The sequence below is a fragment of the Lactuca virosa genome, chromosome 2, assembly GCF_052849685.1.
Source record: "Lactuca virosa cultivar CGN04683 chromosome 2, Lactuca_virosa_CGN04683_v6, whole genome shotgun sequence".
NCBI lineage: Eukaryota > Viridiplantae > Streptophyta > Magnoliopsida > Asterales > Asteraceae > Lactuca > Lactuca virosa.
Window position 1 is genome coordinate 134,755,900 of NC_136427.1, and position 21,142 is coordinate 134,777,041.

At 33.3% G+C, this 21,142-nt stretch overlaps 4 protein-coding genes across 4 annotated transcripts; 1 reads left to right on the top strand and 3 right to left on the bottom strand.

Annotated features, from left to right (window-relative positions):
• Positions 1–838: 838 nt before the first annotated feature.
• LOC145159511 (putative serine/threonine-protein kinase PBL28) lies at positions 839–3,091 on the bottom strand. The gene is made up of 3 exons (XM_079078515.1): positions 2,007–3,091; positions 1,484–1,584; positions 839–1,393 (listed from the first exon to the last, which is right to left on the bottom strand). The coding sequence occupies exons 1-3, from the start codon at positions 2,943–2,945 to the stop codon at positions 997–999; spliced, it is 1,437 nt and encodes a 478-aa protein (XP_078934641.1). The 5' UTR covers positions 2,946–3,091; the 3' UTR covers positions 839–996.
• Positions 3,092–3,679: 588 nt separating this feature from the next.
• LOC145157778 (uncharacterized) lies at positions 3,680–4,385 on the bottom strand. The gene is made up of 2 exons (XM_079076773.1): positions 4,191–4,385; positions 3,680–4,075 (listed from the first exon to the last, which is right to left on the bottom strand). Exons 1-2 carry the CDS (start codon positions 4,383–4,385, stop codon positions 3,680–3,682), a joined length of 591 nt encoding a protein of 196 aa, XP_078932899.1.
• A 3,258-nt stretch (positions 4,386–7,643) lies between these two features.
• On the bottom strand, positions 7,644–8,168 carry LOC145157779 (putative F-box protein PP2-B2). The gene has a single exon (XM_079076774.1). The coding sequence runs from the start codon at positions 8,166–8,168 to the stop codon at positions 7,644–7,646; it is 525 nt and encodes a 174-aa protein (XP_078932900.1).
• Positions 8,169–18,084: 9,916 nt separating this feature from the next.
• LOC145157780 (uncharacterized) lies at positions 18,085–19,811 on the top strand. Its single transcript, XM_079076775.1, has 3 exons — positions 18,085–18,554; positions 18,795–19,529; positions 19,634–19,811. Exons 1-3 carry the CDS (start codon positions 18,085–18,087, stop codon positions 19,809–19,811), a joined length of 1,383 nt encoding a protein of 460 aa, XP_078932901.1.
• The last annotated feature ends 1,331 nt before the right edge of the window (positions 19,812–21,142 follow it).

The following is a 21,142-nucleotide window of genomic DNA, read 5'->3' on the forward strand; positions in this document are numbered from 1 at the left end:
AAAAACAATCATGAAATCAAGGTCAATTGTTGTGAGTGGGTTTCATGTGTGCGAGTTCGAAACACAGTGCGAAAGGGTCGAATGGAAGGGAAAAAACGATTTAGGTCAATGGATTAAGAAGCGTACTTGGATCGTGAAAGTCAAGGGGAGAAAATGAGAAGAGAAGAGGGGAGGTCGCCATGGTCGTCAGTTACGGAATTGAGAGGCAATTGTACCATAGTGGTGTGGATGGTTGGCGATCGAAAATTGTATATGGATTGTGAAGGCTGAAGGGTTGAACTAGTTTCGAAGTAGGGAAACAAATCATGTTTCAAAATAAGGAACTTGGTCGTGTATTTTAAAAATTGGAAAAGATTAGGTTAAGCAGATTGGGTCAATAACCGGGTAAAAAGTAATCATTCAATTCTCATTGATATATTGTGTTTCTAAAGATGTCGCTGAAATCCTTATAATCAGGCTTTCTTAATCCGTCGGAAATCCTTTAGTAACCTGTTGTTATTTCGATGGATTTATCGGTCGCTAAAATTCTGTTACTATTGCTCTGTTTTTTAGTAATGCCTGTTTTTTGTCATGTTGCTTTGTTGTTGTCACAAAGCCTAAACCTTATTGATCAAGGTTAATAACCGGAAATCACAACCTCAAGACAACATTTTGTATTTCTCCCTAGTTTTGGATCAACACCTAGTATGTGTTTTGGAAACCTTAACTAATTATAATCCATGGATAGGTTTTCTTAGTTTAAAACCGACCTGATATCTTATAGCATCAAACATTTAAAATAGTGCAAAGTAGATAACAACACAAATACTACATCATTATTCATTAACAAAGATGGACGTCATTTATAGTTACTACAGTTAGAAATTTTAGAAATCATATATTCTAGTTAATGTCTTATACATTTTAATAATTAAATAACAATATTAATATTAATATATATTATAATACGAATACATATTATAAATCAAGAATGGTTAAAACGAGATAATTGCAAAGTTATTTAGGTCGAATCTCCATGCCCTCCACGATAAGACCACTCTTCCGGTTTTGACGAGTTACCTCCTCAAGCACCATCTCAACTTCCCCATCATCTCCTTCCTTGTACTCGAATTCTCCCAACTTAATCTCCATCCATCCATCCTTTCTCTTATGAGGAACCACATAGTTTTCTTGCAAACGCCTTGGTCTTCGAAGATAAACATTTTCAGTCTCCATTTCTATCCCACCATAACTTACCCTAGATTTTGCGGGCACAGCAAGTCCGCTGCAATCATCGGTGGTTCGAAAGACAAGATATGCCACATATATACTCTTTTGTGACAGCTTCACGGCTGCTACTTTGCCGTGGATTTCAAGCCACCATACTTCTCTGAGTATGCACACCTCGGGGAACCTGCGCAAAGGGCAACGTATATGTATGAAAGCCGAATGCGCGAATTATAATAAAATATATATACAATGATCCTGATCGAGTGTACAGTACCTTGATTCCGGTACATGTCCCCATTCCCAGTATCGAGTGTCATCCTGCCATTCAATGGACAGATCGTTTGCCTCCAACATATAAAACTTTTTCCCATTCTCCTGCTTGTCGATTTGGAAGATCAGTTTGTGGAATAATTACATGGCCAAATTTTAGCCGAAGTGGCTTAACAGTTACATGAAAAACTATAGTTTCCTCATGTGTCATTAGATTTGAACGGTAGATGATACCCAAGGAAAAAGAAAATAATGTATATGACAAGGATGAATGATTTAGCATATAGACCGATCAAGGAGAATACGGGATTCCAATAAGCAGAGGTAAGTAAAGTTACTTTTTAGAGCGAAAAACCAGAATAAATCCATTCTTTTGTTGAAAATATAATTTTATACAAAAGATTAGAATCATAGTTAAAAAAATATGCAATAGCTAATATCATATTATATTGTCCATGAATGATAGTTTTCATTCTTGCTATGAAATTAAAATATATTTCCTAAAAAATATGGAATAAAGGACTTACTTGAATATTTAGTGCTTCCTCGATCCCCTCGATGATCCTATCCATAGTAGGTCGTTTCTTTATGTCCATGTTAATGCACTCATGTGCAATTTCATTAAATTTGTGAAAAGAACTCATATCAATCTTCCCTTTGATAGCAGTATCTACTAACTTGTCAAGTCCATCAACGAGTTGATGGTCATCATAGTAGCTTCGGACCATGTCGATCATAGATTGTGTCTTAGTATCTTCAAAGGACCTTACATGATAAGCCATCATCCCACTTGATATTTCAAACATTACCACTCCAAATGAGTATATGTCTGACTCTTTAGAGAGCCTACGTCTTTCGTTGTAAACCGGATCAATGTAACACATTGTACCACAAGGCCTTGTCAAGACTTGGGTTTCTGGCTGATTTCTTGGACTTAATCTTGACAAACCAAAATCACATATTTTGGCTTCCATATTATCATCTAACAAAATATTTGCACTCTTAACATCTCTATGAATTACTCTTCTGTGCTCACCAACACCAGAGTGTAGGTACTTTATCCCTCTTGCTGCCCCCAAGCCAATCTTCAGGCGTTGTACCCATGTCAGGCAACACCTTTTATTTGGGTCTTGGAGGTGATGATCAAGGCTGATGTTAGTAGCATACTCGTAGACTACAATTTGCTCATTTGCCTCTTCACAGTAACCAATGAATGGGATGATGTTTGGATGATTGAAATTTGAAACCATCTTGACTTCATTTTTGAACTCGACGTTTCCTTGACGACTACTAGGATTAAGGCGTTTGATGGCAACTAAGCGGTTATTCTCAGAGAGTTTTCCTTTGTAGACCATACCAAACCCACCATCTCCGACTTGAGTTTCTTCACTGAACTCATTTGTGGCCTGAATGATCTCCTCTAGTGGAATTCGACATTTTTCTAGGTTTACCCTTGAAGAAGACATTATTTTTTTATTTTGGTGATTATGTAGAGTTATGGTAGTAGCAGCTTTTCTGTGAAAATATATAGAACTGAGTTTGCTAATTAGAAGCGCGTACCTATATTGGCCATGGCTTAAGAATCTTATAACCGTTGACTGACTTCTATCTACTATATTTTATCTTAGCAAGACATATGATAGTTGCAGGAGTGGAATTAAAACTAATAATGAAATCTCGAAGTTACCATAATAAAATAACGATGCCGTACAAGTCGAAGTGTCAGACGTAATTTTCAAACATAATAACTAGGGAACAATGCATGTGGATCAAATGTGAAAGAGTCAAATAAATCTAGGAATGTCCATTATGGCGACTTATTTCTAAAGTGGTGTTTAGAGCATTTAGTATCGACAAGTAGATGTACATTGTAACACCATTTTGGTGTCGCCTCACATTGTAACACTAAATGGGGAAACGGAAACGGTCACTATGTTGCATCTTGTTATAAAACCAATTTTTTTCCATTTTCTAATTTTTTTTCTAATTTTTTTTCGATTTTTTTTAATTTAAACAAATACTTTTTAAATATAACATAATAAATAAAACATAATGTTTAAAAATTATAAATAACATATAATAAAAACAATTTTTTAAGATTAAAAATAACATATAAATTAAATTGCACATAACATCCAAATTCAAAAAAAAAAAATACAACTCTATTCGGTTAAAAAACATTTTTTTTAAAAATTAAACGCTATTCGTTATCGTTATTGTTACCATAGAAGATATAATCCGCCAAGTGCTCTCGTAGTTGTCTGTGTTTATTTGCGTCTTCAATGTCAACGACTCGATGCAAATACTCTGCTACTCCTGGTTGAAACTGAACGTGTCTGGGCTCCGTTGGGATATAGTATGCAATATTTCGCCCTTTATCTTCTACTACCATGTTATGCATTATGATACATGCATACATGACATATCGTAAAGTTTCTAAATCCAATGGTCGTGCTGCATGTTCAACTATATGCCACTTCTCCTTCAGCACTCCAAAAGCACGTTCCACATCCTTACGTGCTCCTTCTTGTTTTCTCTTAAAAAAATTGTATCGTTCTTCAACCGGGTGATGGAATGCCTTCACGAATGTGGAATACTGAGGATATATTAAAGTAATATCCATATTTGCATTCGTTTTCATTCATCGTGAAAGGAGCATCCGGGGCCTTTCCATTCAAAAGATAGTCGAATATTGACGACTGATCAAGAACGTTGACGTCGTTGTTGGAACCCGCAACCCCAAAAAATGCATGCCAAATCCATAAATCTTGAGAAGCAACAGCCTCTAAAACCGACGAAGGTGATCCGTGATGACCACTTGTGTATTGCCCTTTCCATGCTACCGGACAATTTTTCCATTTCCAATGTGTGCAATCAATGCTTCCGATCATTCCGGAAAAACCCATGGCATTCTTCATGCGCCACATACAATTCTTGCAAATCATGCAACGAATGTTTCCGCAAATACACGTCTCCAAATGTTTCAACAACACCCCTTGACAATGTATACAAACTCTCCATTGCGGTTCTTTCGGACATTCTCATATAGTCGTCCATGGTGTCGGGTGACTCCCCCATAGCCATCAAACGAATGGCCACAACACATTTCTGCAACGTTGTAAACCCTCGTCTACCTCTAGCATCATATCTCAATTGAAAAAAATTCATACCTAAACATAAATTAACTACAATTTAAAAATATATTGCATATGTTGTAAAATTAAAGAAAAATGTACTAGATTTTTATTTATTTTGTATAAAAGTATAGTAAAGAAGTGATACCGGCTTTCCAAGGCGTTGGCGATCCGTAGGAACACATTTCTACTCAAACAAAATCTTCTTTTGAAGTCCTTCGACCCATATACAAAATTATCCGCAAAGTAATCGCGATATAGATGTTCGTGTCCTTCATCGCGATTTCTGTTTAACATCGCACGTCTTGTTAGTAGCGGGGCTGGGTCTGGTTGCAGCAGGTCAGTAGTGTAATAATGATACAGAAGAAAATATTGTCATCTGAATCATCGGAGGAGTCGAAAGGGTCCATATTTTTTTTTGAAGATAATTGAAAGTATGTAGAGAGAAGAAGAGAAATTGTGTGAAAATTTTTATAAAATGGTAGGTATTTATAGGGTAAATGATTTTTTTTAATAGTTAATTTGTTATATATAAAAGAACTGTTGCCAAACGGTTAGTCGATGAAACGTTTGAAAATGGTGTCGTTTCTTCCGGTTGTGACGCCAACGAGTTTCGCCCTCAACGAGCAAAAACAAGAAGGGGGCGGTGTTCCCCCTATCACGACGCCGTTAAGGCTTGCCACGTTCGCACAACGAGCACGGGAAGTGCCCATACCGTCTCGTCTTAGTTAGTTGATTCAGACAGAGTCCACGACAATTTTAATACGAGATTTTTATTTATTTATGTATATTATTATTATTATTATTATTATTATTATTATTATTATTGTGTGTGCATGGAACACTACTAGAAACAAGAGTTTCAACGACAGACCAATCCGTTGCTTTCCGTTGCTAATGATTCTTTGCGACAGATAAGTGACAGACAAACTCCATAGCAAATTTAAGCATGGCTAATGTGCCGGCGAGAGTTATTGCGACAGATTGGTTTTTACTTGCAACGATTTAGTAACAGATTATCCATCGCAAATGGTTACTTACTACACTCATTTAGGACATCCATCGAGAAAACGTAGTAACATTACTCCGTCACTGATCCATCTCAAATCTCCATATTTATTTTTGCAGTCCGTTGATGATCCGTCGCAAATGTATGATACCAGATTTTTGTAATCCATCGTTGATCCCTCGCAAATGTATGATAAAATATTTTTTTAGTCTGTTGCTGAACGTTCACAAATTTAATAATATAATAACATATTTTTTGATTTTTTTATTACCAATCTAAAACAAAAATAAGAAAAAAAAATCAAATAAATTATACAATCCCAAAACAAACATTAATATTTATATAACAAAAATATTAATGAATATACACTCCAAACCTAACAATTAACCTTAAAATACCAAAATCATCAACCATCAAAGTTTACCAAAAATCCTAAAACATCATATATCAAAGTTTAACATTAATTTCAAAGTACCATAATTCATAATTCTTAATTTTCCACAACTTTCACATCTTTAATATCTTTAATATCTATCTCCCCCACACATTTCCAGTATTCATACACAACCTACAATTAAAACAGTTAAAACATGAATATAAGATGTTAGATTTTGTTATTAGAATCTCATGATAGGAAAAACTATAAAGTAAAATGTTATGGAAGTAGATACTATAATAGACAAAATTAAACGAACCTTTTGGGGCATTATTGTACTAGATGCGAATCCAAATATTCTTCCATAAGCCTCCTATTATAGCAAAAGTAAACATGAAATAAATTATAAGGGCCAACATAAATAGATTAAGAAACACAAAAATAAGATGTTATAACAGCCAACATAGTACTTTCAATACAAAAATAGATAACAAAAGAAAAGATTTATGGAATGACACTCACATTAGACCATTGTACGTTCAAATACAAAGTTTCTTTAATAACTAAAATGTTAGAACAAGTATAATACCAAATATTAAAAACAATTAAATAAAAATAATTATAATAAAATACAAATAAAAATATTATATTACCAGTTTGATTGTAACCTCGCCTCGTTTTTTCTCTGAGTCGAATGAGAATGCATGAACTACTAAAGATGACCTGGCGTCATCTCATCAAAATCAGGTCATCATCAAAATTCATTCCAAGCTGCATATAATAATAATAATAATAATATATTATGAGGAACAAAATCAAAAATTATAAAAGAAAATAATATATGAGTAAATGGTACCTCCACATTTCCACCAACCTACATCAAAAGTTACAAACAGTTATAAAAAATTATTTTTAAGATAAATAAATTCTTAACGAATTTACCTTAGATAAAAATACACTGCCAGTTCAATGAGAAGAGATACAAGTCTAGATGGCAATTCAGACGTTTTATTTGGTGGATCAATTTTCTTACCACATTTACAAACCTCAACCACAATCATCTGAAGACAACAAAATAATAAAGATTTTATAATTTGAAGAAACATAAAAATAATCCAAAAAAAGTAAAGAAACATAGACATATCAAATTTAATGTCAATGTTCCAGTTTTATCACTACAAATTGTAGAAGCAGATCCCATTGTCTCACAAACAGATAGTCTTCTAACCTGCAACAAAAACTAATTATTATATAAATATATAATATACATGAATTTTTATTTAAGATTTTCAATAAAAATTACCCTTTGTCTGCCATCATTTTACGTATAGAGTATTCAAGCCAGTAAAATTAAATAACAATATATTAAATGTTGAAATTTTATAAAAAAACTACAAATGATTATATATATATATATATATATATATATATATATATATATATATATATATATATCATAAATTAAAAATACAAAACAAATGGATAAATAATAGAAATAAAACTACATTATTATTCGTTAACAACGATGTAATTTACAATAACTAAAATTAGAAGTTATATGCTAAATACTTTTGTTACTAAGTTATAGTATATTTTATTAATTAAATAACAAAGTAGTATATTAATTTTATGATTTGAATGAATATTATAAAATAATGGATAAAAGAAGGTAATTGCAAAGTTCTTTGAGCCGAATTTGGATGCCCTCCACGATAAGACCACTCTTCTGATTTGCGGTAACCTCCACAAACGCCATGTCAACTTCCCCGTCGTCTCCTTCCTTGTACTCGATTTCTCCCAACTTAATCTCCATCCACCCATCCTCTCTCCTATGAGGAAACACATAGTTTTCTTGCCATGTTTCATTAGCCTTTGGTCTTTCAAGATAAACATTTTCAGTCTCCCTTTTTTTCCCACCAAAACTTATGCTTGAATTTGCTGGCAGATCAAGTTCCTTGCAATCTTTGGTAGTTTGAAAGACAAGATACGCCACATATGTACTCTTTTCTGACAACTTTACAGTTGCTATTTTGCCATGGATCGCAAGCCACCATACTTTTCTAAGTATCCACACCTCCGGGAACCTACACAAACGGCAACGTATGTGTCTCAATTCCCAGTATGCAGCGGTTTCTTGCCATGCAATGGATGAATCCTTTGGACCTAACATATAAAAGTTTTTTCCACTCTCCTACTTGTCGATTGGAATGCTCAGTTTATCCCACATATATAAGTTTTTCCACATCTCCTGCTTGTTGATTTGAAAGCTCAGTTTAGGGAATATTTGTGAGGCCAAATTTTAGTAGAAGTTGTTAAAAAATTCTATTGTAAAATGGTGGTTTCCTCTAGTATCATTAGATATGAAAAATACCATCAAACCCAATTCCATGTATTGTACTTTTCATTATCATGCAAAGTATGTTGGGGAAACGCACTAAGCTTTGACTTACAGTTTAGTTTACGGTTTTAGGTACATTAGAGGATAGAGACAATGCGAATGTATGATTGTGCACATCATCCTGGATTTTTATATATGTTATGATTTTGGGATACTCTGATTTTTGTTCATGGTTTTGAGAAACTATGTTTTGATGTAAGTTATGGATTTCGGATTTGTTTTAAAAATGAAAATTTTTGTCATGATTTTCGGATGTTACAACAGGGGAGACGTGTTCCTAGCCAATTATTTATGTTGTCAGCGAAAAATATTCTAAAATACAAAACAATTTTAACATTTTGAATTTTTTAATACTAATTTTGTCATTTTATTTAATGAAATAAAATAAAATGAAATTTTGTTTTAAAAAGATTACCATTTTTACTTTATATGATTATTTTTTAGAATTGTTAGAATCTCATAATATTCTAGTAAATACTACATAATAAATATTTAAATAGAACTGTTAGAATAATCTAATATTCTATTAGAATTGTAAAAATTGTTAAAATATTCTAATATTTCATTAGGATTGTTAGAATATATTAATATTCTACTAGAGTACTACCCGTAAAATTTTGTTAGAATATTCACATATATACATAAACAAAGCTCATTTAATTATTTTGGATAAAAATAAATAACGAAAATAATATTAAAAAAAGATTTTTCGGAATTTTCATCTTATTTTTAAATTTTAATTTTTTTATTATTTTTTGAGCTGCAAAATGAATGACTAGGATTGAGTCTCTATGTTTCTCTTCTATAACTATCATCCATATCATAGTTTTACCACTCTTTCGGTATTTTTTACAAATTGTATACAAATACTTTCCATAAGTTTTTCTTAAATTTTTTATAACCTTTTTTAAGGTGACTTTTAGTTCTTTTCCAACTTTTTTTTGTATTTCTTTTTACAACTTTTGTTAAATTATTTTTACAATTACATCTTTTTTTTAACAATTAATAGTGTACATTTTTCTTAGTTTTTTTTTTTAATTTTTAATTTTTTTTAATTTTTATAATATCTTTGATTTTTATATTCTTTAAATGTATTTTTTTAGTTGGACAACTTATTTTAGATCTTTTTTGATTATTTTGTTTCTTATCAATTTAGCAAAACACAGCAAACTAACCCTAAATACATAACACATTAAAAATCGCCCCTCTACGCTATACCTAATGCTCGTGCTGGTAGATAGCATCATACATTAAAAATACAACACAAATAGATAAATAATAGAAATAAAACTACATTATTATTCGTTAACAACGATGGGCGTAATTTACAATAACTAAAATTAGGAATTATACACTAAATACTTTTAGTACTAAGTTATATAGCAAAGTTATTTAAGCCGAATCTCGATACCCTCCACGATAAGACCAAGCTTCCAGTTTCCATTGATAATTTCCTCAAACGCGATGTCAATTTCCCCGTCATCTCCTTTCTTGTACTTGAATTCTCCCAACTTAATCTCCATCCATCCTTTCTCTTATGAGGAACCACATAGTTTTCTTGCCATGTTTTACTATCCTTTGGTCTTTGAAGATAAACATTTTCCGTCTCCATTTTTTTCCCACCAAAAGTTATGCTTGAATTTGCTGGCACATCAAGTCCCCTGCAATTCTCAGCAGTTTGAAGGATAAGATACGCGACATATGTACTCTTTTCTAACTGCTTCACAACTGTTATTTTACCATGGATCTCAAGCCAACATACTTTTCTAAGTATCCACACCTCGGGGAACCTACACAAACGGCAATGTATATGAATGCCAAATACACTATAATAACATACAATGTGACGATAAAGAGAGAAAAGGAGAGACCTTGATTGCGGTATATGTCTCAATTCCCAGTATGCAGCGGTTTCGTTCCATGTAATGGATAGATCATTTGGACCTACCATATAAAAGTTTTTCCTACTCTCCTGTTTGTCGATTGGAATGCTCAGTTTATCCCATATATAGAAGTTTTTCCATTTCCTGCTTGTCGATTTGAAAGCTCAGTTAATGGAATATTTATGAGGCCAAATTTTAGAAGTTGTTAAAAAGTTCTATTGTAAAATGGTAGTTTCCTCTAGTATCATTAGATATGAAAATAACCATCATACACATGGTACGTAGATGTATTTACCAAGAAAAAAGGAAATAGTGCATGACAAGGATGATCGACTTAGTAGATCGCCACGACAAGAAGAAAATGCACATCCGTTAAACAGGGTAAAATTGATTTTTACACACAAAAACCAGAACAAGTCTATTCTTTTATTGAAAATATATTCTTATAAAAAAGATTAGAAACATATATAGTTAAAAAATATCGAATAACTTGTCATATTATATATTCCATGCATGATAGTTTTCATTCTTGCTATGGAAATATATTTCCTAAAAAATATCGAATAAAAGACTTACTTGAATACTTTGTGCTTCCTCGATCGCCTCGATGATCTTATCCATCGTCGGGCATTTCTTTATGTTAAAGTTAATACACATATGTGCAATTTCATTAAATTTATGAAAATAACTCATACAAATCTTCCCTTTGATATCGGTATCTATTAACTTGTCAAGTTCACTAACATGTTTTAGTTCGTCGTCGTCATAGTAACTTCGGACTATGTCAATCAGATATTTTTGATCCTTAGTTTCTTCAAAGGGCCTTGCAGGATAAGCCATCATCCCACTTGACATTTCAAACATTACCACTCCAAATGAGTATATGTCGGACTCTTTAGAGAGCATACCTCTTTCGATGTAACTCGGATCCATGTAAAACCTTGTACCATGAACCCTTGTGAGAACATGGGTATTGGGCTGATTTCTAGGACAAAATCTTGAAAAACCAAAATCACATATTTTAGCTTCCATATTATCATCAAGCAAAATAGTAGCACTCTTCACATCTCTATGAATTACTCTCTTGTGCTCTCCAACACCGGAGTGCAGGTACTTTATTCCTCTTGCTGCCCTCAAGCAAATCTTCAGGCGTTGTTCCCATGTTAGGCAACACCTCTTATTTTGGTCTTGGAGTTGATAATTGAGGCTTCCGTTAGTAGCATATTCGTAAGCTACAATTTTCTCATTTGCCTCTTCACAGTAACCAATGAATGGGATGATGTTTGGATGATTGAAATTAAAAAATGGTCTGATCGTTCTTCTTATTTTTATAATATTCAAATATGTATAAATAACATATCATAACTACAAAGTTAATTGTTTTAGTTATCATCATACAAAGAATGAGAAGGCAGACGGGCAACAAGTTGCGCCGCTAAGCCCTTTTGTATGGTAAAACCAATTCTTTTGACGACTATTAGGATGAAGGTGCTTGATGGCTACTAAGCGGTGTTTCCACTGTTCAGAGAGTTGTCCTCTATAGACCATACCAAATCCACTCTCTCCGACGTTAGTTTCTGAACTGAAGTGTTTTGTCGCCGGAATGATCTCCTCCAGTGGAATTTGACATTCTAGGTTTATCCCGGACGAAGACATTGTTTTTGTAATGGTGATAATGAAAAGTTAGAAGCGTGTACCTATATTTTCGTCATGTCTTAGAGAATCCTATACCAAACTTGTATCTTTTATACTTATCTGATCAAGATATATGTGGAAATATGCCTCCAAATTTGCAAGTTCTTCATAACTCAAGGACTAAAATTTTAAAAAGGCTTTTTGGAGAATGATTGGAGGTTTGGAGATGGCGGTAGATATTGAAAGTGGCCCGGTAAGCTGTCTTACTGACCCGACATTCATTTTTTTCTTTTCTGTCATTTTCATAAGTACAGCGACTTCGACTTTTCTAAAAAAAAAATAATTACCAAATAAAGATATAAAATAATCATATCTCCATTTCTTATTAGTCGTATATCCACAATTAATCATCAAAAACAAAATCAAATTGGGATAAATAAAATCTTTTATTGCATCCAATTTGTTTCCTTTAAAATCCTTATCGATTTATAGTATTATCAGCCAAATCGAGACCCTAAGTGGAACCAAAACGCGTAGCACGACCATATAAACCTACTATAGCAACTATAACAAGCTGAAACTGATGAATCATACCTTAATTTCAAGCACAACTCCGAAAATACTTCAAGAACTTCCAATCCCTATTTCTCCTTCGATTCTCTGTCGATTTCCAAAATTCTTGTGGGGTTTCCACTCGATTTTACGTGCTATATATAATGCCTAGATGCTTAACTGATGAAACCTTTCCACTAGCTCGAATTTACTGCCTAATCAAAGTGACGTTTTTTTTAGATATTAAGCCTCATAATTTGTCACTAATTGCATCATTAACTTTGAACTAATCATTATTTTATATAATCTGATTATATATATTTTTTTATTTTGATTATTACACTGCTGCTCTATTTTCTATTTTGCTTTGAATTGGTATCCCGTTTCAGAGATTCTGTGTTGTGAATTTCTGTGTTTCTGCTGTGGTAGGCTCTCCTGCGATAGAAGGAACCGGTGTGGAGAGCTTGAGCAAAAGAACCTGCGACTGAAGGAGAACCTGAGCACTGCACCATCCTTTTTTTCTCCCTGAGTAGACAACAGATCTGCCATTTTTTTTCTTGATTCGAGCTAGATAAATACATTACTTTATTTTGTGTTTTGTTAAGCTTAGTAACTTATAGATAAATACATTACTCAATTTTGTACACATTTTATTTGCAAATAACACCTACTTACATTATAGATTCGTAAAATTAACTTCATAAATAGTACTTTTTATATAGATACGAAAATAAATTATAAACACAAAATATATTAATTAATGTTCGGCTCATCTGATGACTGAAAAAAGATGGAAAAAAATCTTTTTTGTTTACAATTATAAATACCCAAACAACAAAATACATTGCCACTTTCATCAAAAGGAATCAAATTTTACATTTTACGTCTACATAAATGATTAAAAAATTTATAACTCATAATTTTGAAAAACTCGATGCATACTACTGTTATTATTATTTAGTTTAAAGTAAACACATATAGATTTTTTAAACTTTCAATACATTAACATAGTCGAACATAAACAACACATGTATATTCAACTTAAAAATGAAGAGCTGTGGTTGTCATTAATATTTTGAATTTTATTACATATTTTAAAATTATGAAATTACAATTTGAGATTGGAAGACAACAATACAAACTTATTTATACACTTCACATCGAAATCTTTACAAACAAATCTGAAAGTATCTATCGAACATAACTCAAACAATCAGCCTTTGACATCCGTCATCATGATAATCAGCTCTTGAGGAAAATTACAACAAATTTCTAATAAGTCACAATCTGCAAAAAGCAAATAAAATTAATGCAAATCAAACTAAAATAACAAAAATATCAATTATTTAACCTTTAAGAAAATGCATCACAAAACAACAGTTGATAAATGGTTTATAAAGACAAGAAAATTCCAATAGACCATGACTTCCAATACAATGGATTTCATATTAACTCATGCTTTCAAAGACCTGAATAGAGTTGCACTTGTAGACTCAAAACCTTTTTTTTTCTTCTTTCTTAAAGCTTTCCAGACAAATGCCAGCAAGGGGGCTTTAGGTTAGGTATAGGACCACGTCATTCCATGTGTCTATGAACAAAAATAAAGAAAAAAATGGTTATTTAATGATTTCAAAATTTAAATATAAAAAGAAATGAATGCAAACGATACAGAATATTCAGGTATGCCAGATAAAACTTTTAAAAATATCAAATAGCTAAATAGGTAGTGTATTAGTCTATTGTTTAGCAGATAGCTCTAAAAAACTCAAATGCTTGAAAATCACAATCAGAAACACACAGATTTGTTACATATTCAAGTAAATATCAAAAGGACAAAAATCAAATAAATGTTGTTGCACATTGAAGTAAAATATTTACCACAATCTAAAAGAAATGGAATTGTTTTTACCTTTGACAAAGGATTAGGTTTTAATAGAGGCAAAAATCAAGAAGGAAGGCACATATCTTACAGGGTTGAACATAACCTGCAAATAGAAAGAGAAATGTGTGGTTAGATCTAGGTGTATGTATGTGTGTGTGTGTGTTTGTGCAGACGGTTTAGCACTGGCGGCGGTTGTTGGTGGCGAAGATGATGACCATGTTGGTTAGAGTTTTTTACAGGTAGGTTTTTCATAGAGAGATTTTAAGAACTAAGGTTTTGAATACTCGTTAGGGAGCAGATGAAAGTGGTGGCTTTAGTAGCAAACTTGACGAAGGATGCTTGGTGAGGAAGGCGAGAGAAAGATGTGGTTTTAGGGTTTTTAGATTCACTACAAGAAACGTTAGCAATAGCGGCGACGCCGAACAATAGCGGTGACATGTAACGCGTCAATTACTTGTCGCCGCTATTGCTCGGCGTCGCCGCTATTGCTAACACAGTGGCGATCCGCGTGAAACAATCCCTGTCCGTTTGATCTGTATACAATCCGACTGTCAAAATTCCAAAAAAACGCGCTGACTTTTCCCTCCAGGTCGTCGCCGCTAAAAACCCTACGCCGCCGCTATTGCTCGTCGCCGCTAAAGGCTTGCGTCAGATAACCCCCCAGTCGACCTTCTTTCTTTCCATCGTTGTATTCTCTTTCTCTCAAGCAAGTCCGACGTCTGCACCACCACATTACGATTCCGACCACCGACAACCACTTTACCGGCGACGGGCCTTGTTTACCGGCGAACCACCGTCATTACCGGCGGCCATTGAGTTAATTAAGGGCAATTCCGACCACAACAACATTTCTGTGAAATTGAGTTATCTAAGGTCGAATTTTTTTCCCTAATTTCTATTCTTCTTGTGTTTTGATGTTAGTTTTACAATTAAAACCTGATTGTATCATTGATTTCTATGTTTTGTAAGATTTTTTGGTTAGTGATTTTGAGTGTCAACCAAGACTCTTGTTTGGCTGTAAATTGATGATTTTTGAGTGATTATGTATGTTTTATCATATTTTATGGAGTCTATTGTATAATTGATTTGTGTTTATGCTCATTGTGATGTATTGGCATGAAAATGGAATTAGACATGGTTTTTGTGATTTTGTATTTAGGTGTATATTTTTCTATGAAATTGGAATTGGATGTCTAAAATTGTAGGATTGTATGAAATTGGATGTATTGCTTAATTGTTTGAAATTGGAATTTGAATTGGATGTATTGTATGAAATTGGATGTATTGTTTAATTGTATGAAATTGGAATATGAAAGTTGTATTGTATGTCTAAAATAAAATGAAAATTGGAATTGAATCTATTATATATATGTATGATTATGTGATATTTTGGTTTAATAGTTTGGTGTATATAAGATGAAGTGATAAAGTTCTTAATTGATAAGTTATAGCAACGTACTTCTAGTAATTTTAATTTAATTATAGAATAAAATTAAATTAATTTTAAAAAATCAATAAAAAAATAATAAATTAATTGTAAAATCAAATTAAAGTAGTTATAAAATCAAGTTAATGTTAATATTAAAATAAAATAAAATTAGTTTAAAAAAATAAACTAATAACAAAAAAGAAAATATTAAACTAATTAGAAAACCAAATTAACTTAACTTTAGAATCAAACAAAGTTACCATTATAAAATCAAATTAAATTAATTATAAAACCAAATTAATAGCAACATACTTTTAGTGACTTAATGTTGGTCATTACAACTTTAGCTTAATTAGGTTATTAATAGCAACATACTTTTAATGACTTAATGTAGTCTGTTAAGGCGTGTCAAACCCAACAAATAAAGGGTACAAATGACTCCTTAAACACTACTACTATGCACTAAAAATGTAATACAAGGTAAGCAGGGTCGATCCACAGAGACACGGGACAAGTGCTTATACCTTTTTGCGAAAGGTACAATAATGGTCACATAAATGGGGGGTTGGTATGCAATGATTGAAACAAAAGAATAAAGCAATAAGTAAATGATCAATTAAATGAAACAAATTCAGGATTTGTGAGAACTCCAACTCTATGCAAGACAAATTAGCAATGTGATTCCAAGGATGAAATGATATTTGTTCAATTCTATCTAAATTGGTACATGGAAATGCTAACAAGATCTAGCACCTCCCATTCACCACATTGATTAACCAAAATAAGCTCTTTGATTAATCCTAACCTTACTAACCTAATCTAAACAAGCTCTTAGAATTAGATTGAAATGTTGCTTTAAACTTTATGTGAATGTTCCCAACAACACTCAATACTCCTCACAAGCTCGGGAGTGTAAAAGTGTGTGAAAAGATTTACACTAAATTCATTCAATAGAAATCAAATTAGTGCTTGTTACCTAGTCCAATTTACAAAACAATTACGGATTTTGCAATTAGATAACTTGAATGATCTAACCCTAATTCAAATGGCCAGTAAGAATCACAATTAGAATCAAACATTCGATTGAAACAAAATCAAATTCACTAGATAGAAAATTGAAAGAAAACATCAAGTCATATGATTGAAATCACAACTAGAAGTCAAGACATAAAGTTGGAGAATCTAGGGTTCTAGCCACTCATGACTAGAACAAGATCACAAATCTAGAAAATAAAATTAAAGTTCTTACAAAATGAAATCAAATGTTCCCAAGTATTAATCAACTTCAAAATCCTCAAGAAAATCGCTTTCTCTGCTCCAAAAGTCGACCTCTCCAAAGTAAAAAGTCGGTTCCCCCCTTTAAAAATGGTGAAAAACTGCTTTAAAACCCGCATTTACGTTTACACGACCCGTGTAAATTAAAGGGTGCAATTTACACAACCGTGTAAACAAGAAAAGTAGAATGCTCCTGTATATGCGTTTACACGGCCCGTGTAAATTATAGGCTTCCATTTACACAGCCGTGTAAACTCCTGTAAAACCAAAATCTTCATTTTCTTCATAAATTCCTCCTCGATGCTCCAATAGCCCTGAAATTTTACCCTCAACTCTTTTTAACCTCCTAAAGCAAGATCCAACCTCCAAAAGTCCCTGAAATATTACAAAAGTGTGTGAATGGAATTGCATCATGAAAAATCCCGAAAATATGCAAAATGCATGAGTTTAAACCTAAATGCAATGTACTTTTATGAAATAAAGCTACAAAATGGGTACATGAAATGCACCTAACATAGTCACTTTCTCTTTGCTCCTGGGGTGTATATATATATATATATATATATATATATATATATATATATATATATATATATATATATATATATATATATATATATGCTTTTTGAATACTCTATCCATTTCTGATTATTTGTTCGTTTGTTCCCGTGTTGGGATACTTTTTGAATCATCAACTTTATGAATACTCTACTTGATTTTTGTTTCCCGTAGAGTAAACCTTAAACACTAAATTATGTTTCAGCTGCATCATGTCTATTGATAAATAGATCGTCAATCTCCCGAGTTCCAGCTAGACTCGACTCTTTTGTCAATAGACCCATGTTACACCAAGATTGTAAAGGTGAAACCAGATGTCCGTGTGAGAAATGTGATAATCGTTACTTCATGGATCCGAAAGCAATGAGACGTCATGTTCGTATATATGGTTTCAGTCAATCATACAAAACGTGAATATATCACGGTGAACCTTTAATCCCTCCAGTTGTAGATGTCGTATCGCCAAGCAACTAGATGGCTAATGTTATTGACGATGTTATGTGGGAGTGGAGAGAAAATGATACAAACCTCGATGAAGGAACCTCGAATACAGGGGGTAGCGGTGTGGATGATGATTTTGAACAGTTGATAGAGGCAGTCGAAACCAAGTTATATCCTGGTTGCAAGTTTTCTTTCCTTGACTTTTTAGAAAAACTGATGCATATCAAGGTCAACAACAAATGGACTGATAGTTCATTTGATCAACTCTTTGAGTTGTTGCATTCGACATTTCCACCAGACAACAAGGTTCCCCGTTTATATTATTTAGCAAAAAAGAAACTGAAGAAGTTAGGTTTGGGGTACGAGTCAATACATGTCTGCAAAAACGATTGTTTTCTCTTCTGGAAGGAACACAAGTCATTGCAAGTTTGTCCAGTTTGTAAAGAGAGTCAGTGGATTAATATAAACACCAAGGGTAAGAAAGTGGCTCATAAGGTGTTACGGTACTTTCCAGTGACCCCTAGACTACGCCGTTTTTATTTTTCACGGTACACTTCCAAAAATATGATATGACATAGTACGGGGAGATCAGAAGATGGTGTGATGCGTCATCCCGTTGAGGGAGAGTCTTGGAAAATTTTTTATGTAGATTACCCTGACTTCTCGAGTGAACCTTGCAACGTACGCCTAGGGCTGGAAGCTGATGGCTTTAATCGATTTGGTAACATGTGTAATCTGCATAGTACGTGGCCCGTTGTACTCACCACATACAATCTGCCACCGTGGCTTTGTATGAAAGAGTCATCATTCATGTTGGCCTTGTTGATTCTCGGCCCTAAAGCGCCTGGAAAGGACATAGATGTTTTCCTTAGGCCGTTAGTGGAAGAGATTAAGTTTTTGTGGCAATCAGGCATACGTATTAAAGACGCAACGACAAACATATTCTTCATGATGAAAGCTATGTTGTTATGGACAATAAACGACTTTCCATCTCGTAGTAGTTTATCGGGCTGGAGCGGACAAGGGTATAGAGCATGCCCGACTTGCAATGAAGACACTCCCTCGTACTGTGCAATAAATAAAGTCGTTTATATCGGTCATCGTCAGTTCTTAGATGATGATGATTCATTAAGGATGAGTTTGAAATTTAACGGGCAACCCGAGACAAGACCCGCTCCAAGACACTTTACTAATGAAGACATACAAGAGCAACTAGGTCGTCTACTACTTCGTAAACCGGGTAAACATCCTAACACTCTCAAGGAAAAAATGGACCGGCAAGGATTCGAGTTGAACCGGTCGAAACGTAGCATATTTTTCGAGCTCAAGTATTGGTCTTCTCTGCAGCTGAAGCACAACATAAATGTGATGCATGTCGAGAAAAGTGTGGGTGAGAGTCTTCTGGGTACTTCTATGATGAATGATAAGAGTAAAGACACATCAAATGCACGTGAGGACTTGAGAAATCTGAATATCCGGTGTAATCAATGGTTGCAAAAAAAAAGGGTAACAAGTTCACTAGACCACATACAAGGTACTCATTCAAGAAACCTGACCGCAAAATCTTTTGTCAATTTATAAGATATGTTAAATTGCCTGATGGGTTTGGATCTAACATCAGTAAGAAAGTGGCAGATAATGATACTAACATTATTCGGTTGAAATCTCATGACTATCACATTCTTATGCAACGTTTGCTACCGATTGGAGTTAGAGCGTTATTGGACAAAGAAACTTCTACACCAATTGTAGATCTTTGAACGTTTTTCAAGCAAATTTTCTCAAGAACACTAAATATGGAGGATATGAGGAAAGCAAAAGAAGACATTATTAGAATCTTGTACAAGTTAGAGTTGATTTATCCTCCAGTATTTTTCGACATTATGATTCATTTAGTTTTGCATTTACCTGATGAGGCGATTGCCGGAGGCCCAGTATGTATGAGATGGATGTATCCGTTCGAAAGGTATATGAAAAAGCTAAAAAACTATGTCAGAAATAAGGCGAGGCCGGAAGGTTGTATAGCTAAAGGTTATGTTGCTGATGAAGCTTTGTCATTTTGTTCGCTGTACCTTCGAGATGTCAATCGCCTTGAAAGAAACGAAGACGTTGTCATTGAAAAAACCAAGTTTTGGATGTTTGAGTGCAAGTGTCGACTGACGAGCGCAACACAAATCAAACATCTTGATATAAAGGAGAAACGTAATATAGAATGGTTTATATTGAATAGCTGTCAAGAAGTCAGACAATACATCGAGTAAGTGTTCTTATTTTTAATTATCTTTCATTATTTATTGTTACTTTTTTCCATTCATCAATTATATATATATATATATATATATATATATATATATATATATATATATATATATATATATATATATGTTCATCAATATAGAAAATTCAAATTTGAACATCCTGAAAGTGACGAAAAGACCGAATTTCCCAACTGGTTTCTTGAAAAAGGTAATAGTAATTAACAAACAAATATCTTTGATATATATAACGAATCAAGAATACATAACACATCAACATATGTTTAATAGGTTTATCAGATGGAAAAAGAGAACTCTCCAGAATTCCACAAAGAGTTGTCAGCCCTTTCGATGGGTTCACAAATGGATGTTTATACTTACATCGCGTGCATAGTCAATGGTGTTAGGTTTATGCACTACTAGAAAAACAGCCTTTTACGACGCGCAATTTATGACACGCATTCATTTACGATACGCAAAAGTGTGTGACCTAAACATAATGTCATCTCTCTATAAATTTTAAGGATTTAGGACGCGTATTTTTACGTGCCCTTAAATTAGTGTCTAAAATTAAAAACCCCGCCTTCCTTTTTTCTCCTTTCCCTCTTGCCCTAATTATCGACGCTCTTCCTTTCCCCTCCCAACATTGACTGCCGCCTGCTTCTTCCCTCAGACTTCAACCATCGTTGCTTGCCATTCCCGGTCGTCGACGTCTGTCAAGGCAACATGTCTCGGATACTACATTTTCGAATCCAACATGTCTCAGATTCTTCTCATATGTCTACCTTCAAATATCTCTTTTAACTTTCCCAATAATCTAAAATACTTATCTCTTT